Source organism: Uranotaenia lowii, chromosome 2, assembly GCF_029784155.1.
Source record: "Uranotaenia lowii strain MFRU-FL chromosome 2, ASM2978415v1, whole genome shotgun sequence".
In the NCBI taxonomy this organism is placed as follows: domain Eukaryota; kingdom Metazoa; phylum Arthropoda; class Insecta; order Diptera; family Culicidae; genus Uranotaenia; species Uranotaenia lowii.
The window spans coordinates 397,546,315-397,553,773 of NC_073692.1; the positions used below are offsets into that span (position 1 = coordinate 397,546,315).

Here is a 7,459-nt window from a genome sequence, read left to right on the forward strand (position 1 = left end):
GTGCGCGTATTTCCAATTTCTATACAGTTATGAACGGTACTGTATCTTATGTGACAAAAAAACAGGGTTTTGAAAATTTTGATAGCAATTTCATACTTTACTGTCGTGTATCGTCTTTCTCGACCTTCATTTTCCGGAATGTTTATTTTTATTTACATAGTATTCCGTCTCACGACATAACTTGACAAACATAATTCCTAAAATTCACTCGGTCCATGGCAACCGTTCTCCAATTTCTCGGGCACCCCACGTTCGCCAGATCACGCTCCACTTGGTCTAACCACCTCGCTCGTTGCGCCCCCGCTCGTCTTGTTCCTATCGGATTCGTAGCGAACACCTGTTTTGCAGGACAGTCGTCCGGCATTCTCGCAACATGTCCCGCCCAGCATATCCGGCCAGCTTTCACCACCTTCTGGATACTGGGTTCGCCGTAGAGGCGCGCGAGCTCGTGGTTCATCCTTCGCCTCCACACTCCGTTCTCCTGTACGCCGCCGAAGATGGTTCTTAACACTCGTCGCTCGAATACTCCGAGTGTACGCAGGTCCTCCTCGAGCAATACCCATGTCTCGTGCCCGTAGAGAACAACCGGTCTAATGAGCGTCGTATAAAGGTTACACTTCGTGCGAGGGCTAAGTCTTCTCGACCGCAGTTGCTTGTGGAGTCCATAGTAGGCACGAATTCCGCTGATAATTCGCCTCCGGATCTCATGGCTGGTGTCATTGTCTGCGGTCACCAGTGAGCCGAGATAGACAAAGTCTTCGACTATCTCCGACTTCCGGAATGTTTTACAATGATTAAATGTTGTTGAAAAATGTTCCAAATGGAGAAAAACAGTCCCTTAGGGAATTTATAAATAAGCACAAAAACTATTAGAAGGCTCGGTTCTACAGAAGAAACAAAAATGATGTTGATTTAACAGTACATAATATTGAATTTTCCCATACAAACTTAATAGTTAAAATTTAATCATGTAAACTTTACTTAAAAATTCTGCAAAAAAATCATGGATGAGTTTTGGACCAAAACAAAGATTTTTAGAGCCAAGGTTTGAGAAATTCAAAAATGACCACAAATCGACTCAGTCTACTGCACCATGGTAGATGTCGCCACTGTAGATTGAAGACCTCCACCATACCGTTTATTGGTACTTCTGATCTCCAGGTATCTTCCAAGTTCAAGGCGAAATAAAAAAAAAATACATATACGTATATTGGACAGCCCACGAATTATGTCTGTCTACCGTTGCACAGCCTGAAACTATCGAATCGAAGCATAACGTACAGGTTTGAGGCAAATTTTTAACAAAAAAACATTCTGAGACAGCTCGGAAATTATGTTAGCAAAGTGACAAGGTGTCATCAAATTCGGTTTTGTATGCTTCGTAAGAATAACTGTTAAAGTTATGTAGCAGTTAAATTGCCGGACCCTGTATGTACATTTTGGAAAATAATCTTGCCAGGATTTTGACATTTATTGTTTTTTTTATTAGTGAAAATATTTGAAAACATCAACTCAACGTTAAAAGCAGAAGAATAAGCCTAATTAGCCTATCTTGTATGGTAGAGCATCAGTCCACATCCTATCGTTATTAGGGGTACAGAGGATAAATTTTCATTAATTTGCTCTAATGAAACTGCTTGAACCCAGTAACATATTGTGTTGCTATTAGAATGTTAAAAATATCGTGTTATTTGTGTTTAGCGAGTAACTTTTCTCAAATTGAACCGACTTGCCCCTAAGTACCCCAAAGCCCTGTAGAGGATTTGCCGAATAATTCTCCACTTCGTGGCATAGTACGGTGTATGGTAACGGAAACTCTCCTTCGGTTGTGGCTGGCAGTTAATTAGCAAAGTTAAAAATGCTCCAAGCTGATTTATTCGGTTTAATTGCGCCTTTGTTGGCAGCGGAAATCGATGCTACCGGCCTGAAAGAAAGCAGATACTGACTGGTGTTGATATGATAAAGGATTTCCTCCAGTAGCATCGAAACATCAAAGCTGGTGGTAATTTGAAAGAAAATTCTTCGTGGAAAATCATGGAGGTAAGCTCCATAGAATGTTGTGTAAATAAAAAGCTTAAAAAAATGCTCGTTTCATTTCGTCACTCAAACAAGTTGAATCAACGGGAATTTTTCCGAAGCATTTTATCTGACACCCAACTAAAAGTACAATAAAAGAGCTTCATCTGTGATCAATTCCGCCATACAATTACCATATCATTTGCATAACCCTATGAAGCCATCTCTCGGTTGAAGCTCGGATTCAGCTTCGGTTGCACATCAACGTCATAATTATCTCTCGCTAGACCCGAGCACAGCAGCAAATGGCACCGACTAGCTGGCTGGCTGGATCCAGTTAACGTGACAAATCCGGTCAGGACCGGATTAACTGATAAGGAAGCATTCCCGTGTAGTAGGTACGAGTAGGTAGCTGTTTTTGATGATGACGAGGACGACGACGATGAACGTTGATGAGCAACAACGGCAAATCTGTTCCTGTGGGCAGCCTTGCCAGATCTACGGATTTCTCCGTAGTTTTACGGATTTTGAACATATCTACGGAGCTACGGATCGATGCTCCAAATCTACGGATTTTCAGCATTTCCTACGGATTTTCTACGGATTATCGAATAAATTCAAGGGATTCTGCGGATAAATGAAAATTCTACCTGACGACCAAAAAAAAAAAAAAAAAAGTCATCAAGTTTTATTTAGCCGAAAACAGTACATTTTTCGATTTTCGTGTAATCTACGGACTTGAGCGGTTTTCAATCTGGCAACGCTGCCTGTGGGGTAGGTCAGGGCTGTTAGATTAGGGTGGTGTAAAATGTCAAAGAGCCCACTCAGCCATGCTGTGACATTGTTTACAAAACAAGAACGGATCAAAGTGCATCAAGCGCACAGGTATCACGGTAGCTGTGTGTGGCACGCACGAAGAAAAGGGAGGCGTATCGCGAAAAATAATCATAAAAAAGAGTCGACGACAAAAGATGATGTGTCAAATCAGTGTAGACCTGCTGGCAAGAAAATTCCTTTCCCGGGATTGGGGGAGAAAGTTCTCCGTTTGAAGTATAAAAGGTTATCGAAGCAGGGAGCAAAAACGAACTGGACCGAATGAAGAAAATTGGCCACTAAATGAGATCGTCTGTAAGTTACATGTTATCGCAAGGACCAGGTGACCCGATAATGGCGCTTCCAGACTACGAGCAGCATCACTATCATCACGGTTGTCTGCTAATCCTTGTACGCGGAATCGGTCCACTGAAGCCGCGATCTCTGCAGCGTGTTTCCGAACGAATTCAGCGACTGAACAACGTCAAAATTCCTGGTAAAGAAATTGCCCTGTTGTAAATTTTGCTTGATTAAAATTGACATCATTCATTGTAATTTCAGATTCTTCAGGAATAACTCGAGATATTTGGGTCCGATATATTAGAGACCATCCAGTGGAAAATAATGATTGGGGTGATTTCCAGCCGCATCGGAGACTGCTGGGTTTGATAACAGTTGGCAAATTCGACAACCAAACCGAGCTGAATGTAACAATCTACGGCAGAAAAAAACCGATATGGTGATTAACGGCATCGATTCCGGACAAAACCTCCGCTTCTTCTAACTCGCCAGCTTCTTCTATCAGATAACATTTTCATCTGGATCAGGTGGCAGCACGGCCAGTGGAAGTTCTTCGCTCACCGATTCTGGAACGCTGGTTAACAAATCAACTACTACCCAGAAGTTCCCTCCGAACATTCTCCAACCGGAGGAAATTCCAGCCCGTTATCGAGAAGCGATTATTAATTACAGCAAGTATCGTAGCGCAGGTAGTATCGAAACAGAAGCTGCTCTGAAAGCAGCCGGAATCTGTATTGAACAGGGAAAAAACTTGGACGTAGCAATGTTCCTTCAAAACGTACTTTACATTAACCTCAACATGATCGAACAACAGCGGGTTCGGCGGTTTGAAGTACTCACAGATCTGTACCAGAAAATAGGCTACAACAGAAAAGCCGCATTCTGCCAACGACTTGCTGCCTGGCGACACGTTGCCGTTAGTAACACCAACCCTGACTGGGGCCAAAGTTATCGAATCATGCTGGAAAGTTTCCCAGGGCACAAGCTCGTTCTTGTACCACAACAGGTACTCGAGAGCAACATCGGCTGGCCGGTTTTACAGTACTCACATATCTGTACCAGAAAATAGGCTACAACAGAAAAGCCGCATTCTGCCAACGACTTGCTGCCTGGCGACACGTTGCCGTTAGTAACACCAACCCTGACTGGGGCCAAAGTTATCGAGAGCTTGATATTCAAGGCTACAGCACCCACACGTTAGGAGTCAAATCGAACTGTCGCTTGAAACACATGTTACACCGAAATGAATTAGTAATTAGTCCTCAATGAATTTCGATATCAGGCGGGCGAAGGCTAGAGATTTACCAAGAATAGAAATGCCGCCAAATATTATTTTTATAGGTGTAGGGGGAACTCGTCTATGGCCGGACACCGCCTATGACCGGACAACATAGATTTTTCGAATAAACAGTATCCTAATAATGTTTTAACATCATGAAAATAAAGTAAATAGTAGCCTGATATGGTGTTATAAATATGGTAATTCCATCTGAAAAGGAAAACCAACGAGAGGCATCTGAAGCTTTTGCCTAGTAGTACGGAGAGGATCGCCTGAACTTTGAATTTGTATTGTGGTCAGTTTTTTCGACTACAGAAGATATAACAAACAAAAAGGAAGTTCAAACGAAATATTAGGAAAATTCAAAACAAAATTGTCTATGACCTGACAAGAAAATATTCTAAATTATAGATTATTTCTGCTTGATTCTGACATTTTTTCATCTCTATAGCACCTTCAAAAAATAATTAAAAAAAAAAATGGTTAGCAGAAGATAAGGATTCAATAACGAAACTGTTTTGGTCATTGTATGTTTCATTCTGGTTTGTCAAAAAAACTTTTATGGCTGGCTTCATAAAACGTTCAGTATCTGAATCTGACTCAGTGTGGGACCAAGTGGTATGACGACGGTTCGAATGTTCTTCTTAAATGTGTACGGCGAAACATCAATAGAATTTTCCCATCGAACTTCGATGTGTGATATTAGCAGATTTCGTAGAACCTCGGCCACATCCTCCAAGGTACGGCCTGGTGTTGCTGACAAGGCTAGCACACGAAACTGCTTATTGGTAGCCGATATTGCTTTAATGACCTCGGTGTAAGCGTATCGACCTTTAGCTTTGTGGGCCTCATCGATCACTACCAGTTTGATACTATCGGTGGGGAAGTTTTGTTCCGGAGAATTGATATCCGCTAAGATGACCTGGAAAAAACAAATTACGTAAAATTATCAGATATGTTAAAATTTAAAGGAAAAAAATCGTCATCACCTGTGGTGTAACATAGAACACCCGTTTAGTTTGCCACAGCTCGGAGCGGTTCTTCCTCAGCTGTTTCCCCGTCATTTCGGCGGTATCTTCCTTGGGAATACCCATGATCTTGTAGCATGCTTCGATCTGCTGATTTACCAGCGGTCTAGTCGGTGCCATGAAGATAACCTTCCCGGTTGGATACCACCGGTATAGATTGTACATCACAACCGCTGCGATAAAGGTTTTTCCCAACCCTTTACCCTTTTGTTCTGCTAGTTCGATCCGTCCAGCCGTACTACTTCACGGCTTCACGGCTTTTGCTCGAGGAGATTGAAAAACAGCCACTGTTGTTTGCCACTCTAAAACAAAAACAAAAGATTTAAATTCAAGTTGATGGTGACGTCATATAAAACACCACCACCAAAGCACGACTGTTTCGGTCATACTTTTCATTGCTTTTCTTTGACAAAAAACGTAAACAATGTAATAGGCTGTCAAAATTTTGCCTTCCGTGCCCACTTCTTCACCGCGCCTACTTTGTGTCAAAGTTGTTCCACCCCTAGATTTAAAACCCCTGGGGTAGGTTTGAGTTTGAGTTTGAGCGTGTGCTCTAGGCTGTCAGTCATCTCAACGTTGCCGTCCTGGCTGATTACGACCGAGAGCCGGGGTAGAAACAGTGGAGCCCGGTTCATATTCTGATTATGTAGCAGATAGATCAGCATCTATCTTTTCGTGATGCAGCGAGCGGCGAGCAATTGAAAACAACAACACCACGCTGAAGGTATAACCCAGCCAGTGAAGCTGCATGCTGCATGACGGTGCAGAAAGCAGCGTCCTAGTAAATCCCCGTGTTATGGCTGCGAAAACGAAGTGCACTGTTAAAACTATTACAAAAACATTTCAGCGTGATTTCAGGATTCCAAATGTAACTACAAAACAAGTTTTTGAATGACGTTTGAAAAAATGTCGCTTCTTTCATTTTCCTTTTACAAACGCCACAAAAAGGCACAATGTTACTCGAACTATGATATAGTTAAAAAGGTTTTCAAGAATACAATATTTAACAGTAGGGCTTTTGATAGGACAAACTATCAGTACGTATGATAACTGTTTATCAAAAGGAGGACAAAACGTAGGACGACTGATTCAGTGCCGATTCAAAAAAAAAAGAGTGTTACTCTAAGACTTCACATTTGAAACTCTTGTTTACACATGTCAACAAAATTCACATTTTTTCGGGAATTTTTTTTATCTATTAGAATGCGCTGATTTTACCCCTTGTCACGTCTAGTTTCATAATCAATTAACTTATGAAAAAAGATAAACTTCATTTAGAAAATTTGTTCACTTTTCGGCAAAACTATAGAAATCAACAAAAATTTTGAAAGTAAATAAATGTTTGTTGATATTTCTCATAGCAAATACTTTTGCACACTTCTACAAAAATGTTCATTGAGTTAACATCTTCAATATCCAATACTTTAAGAAAATTTATAGTGCTGTTAGAAATTGTTGGAATTATATCTATTCAAATATGGAAAAAAATAAATGTATTTAAATCTAAAATATCTAGAAACAATCTTAATCTTTACATTGAAGAAGGATAATAAATAGACTTGAAATAAGTTTTTAGTTATCATGGAGGATTATGTGTTTATCATTTATAAAAGATCGATTTACTCAAAACTAATGAATGGGAAATCCATACACTATATTACCAAAATTAGACAAAATCTTCCAACACCAGTTCCTTTGCGTTGAGGGTCTATAAGACCCGAACTGTTTTTTTTTTCTCGGGATTTTCATCCCGAAGGATGATTCACCCGAGCAGACTTTGATGCCCAAATTGATAGCAAACATAAACCATAATGAGGTGTCAACAGCAAATTGATAGTATCTTTTGCTGTTCAGTTTTGTACGAGAGCAAAATAAGGCATAATTAAGCTTTCAATTATTCTCATTTGACAGCAAGCTGAGACCACATTTAGGTATCAACAGCAAACAGTAAGCAAAACTAGATATAAATTGTATTTGATAGCAAAACTAGGCATAATTAAGGTGTCTAGACAGCATCATTATT

The 7,459-nt window shown here is 40.5% G+C and overlaps 2 protein-coding genes across 4 annotated transcripts; one reads left to right on the forward strand and one right to left on the reverse strand.

Annotated features, from left to right (window-relative positions):
* The first annotated feature begins 2,803 nt into the window (after window positions 1-2,803).
* LOC129745634 (protein brunelleschi-like) lies at window positions 2,804-4,287 on the forward strand. Its single transcript, XM_055738840.1, has 2 exons — window positions 2,804-3,325; window positions 3,391-4,287. The coding sequence occupies exons 1-2, from the start codon at window positions 3,133-3,135 to the stop codon at window positions 3,570-3,572; spliced, it is 375 nt and encodes a 124-aa protein (XP_055594815.1). The 5' UTR covers window positions 2,804-3,132; the 3' UTR covers window positions 3,573-4,287.
* Window positions 4,288-4,301: 14 nt separating this feature from the next.
* On the reverse strand, window positions 4,302-5,919 carry LOC129745633 (uncharacterized). Of its 3 annotated transcripts, none has more exons than XM_055738839.1 (3): window positions 5,801-5,909; window positions 5,398-5,738; window positions 4,302-5,330 (listed from the first exon to the last, which is right to left on the reverse strand). In XM_055738839.1, the coding sequence occupies exons 2-3, from the start codon at window positions 5,599-5,601 to the stop codon at window positions 4,980-4,982; spliced, it is 555 nt and encodes a 184-aa protein (XP_055594814.1). In that variant the 5' UTR covers window positions 5,602-5,738; window positions 5,801-5,909; the 3' UTR covers window positions 4,302-4,979. The 3 variants fall into 3 exon arrangements, with proteins under 3 accessions (XP_055594814.1, XP_055594813.1, XP_055594812.1); XM_055738838.1 differs by having other exon boundaries at window positions 5,798-5,906; XM_055738837.1 differs by having other exon boundaries at window positions 5,398-5,919.
* Window positions 5,920-7,459: the final 1,540 nt, after the last annotated feature.

What these genes read in the sequence shown, in the direction of transcription:
- LOC129745634 (XM_055738840.1), top strand. Translation starts at nt 3,133, where the DNA reads ATGAGATCGTCTGTAAGTTACATGTTATCGCAAGGACCAGGTGACCCG. An exon ending in GAACAACGTCAAAATTCCTG is followed by an intron (nt 3,326 to 3,390) that starts GTAAAGAAATTG and finishes TTGTAATTTCAG; the next exon opens with ATTCTTCAGGAATAACTCGA.
- LOC129745633 (XM_055738837.1), bottom strand. Translation starts at nt 5,601, where the DNA reads ATGTACAATCTATACCGGTGGTATCCAACCGGGAAGGTTATCTTCATG. An exon ending in TGTTCTATGTTACACCACAG is followed by an intron (nt 5,331 to 5,397) that starts GTGATGACGATT and finishes TGTTTTTTCCAG; the next exon opens with GTCATCTTAGCGGATATCAA.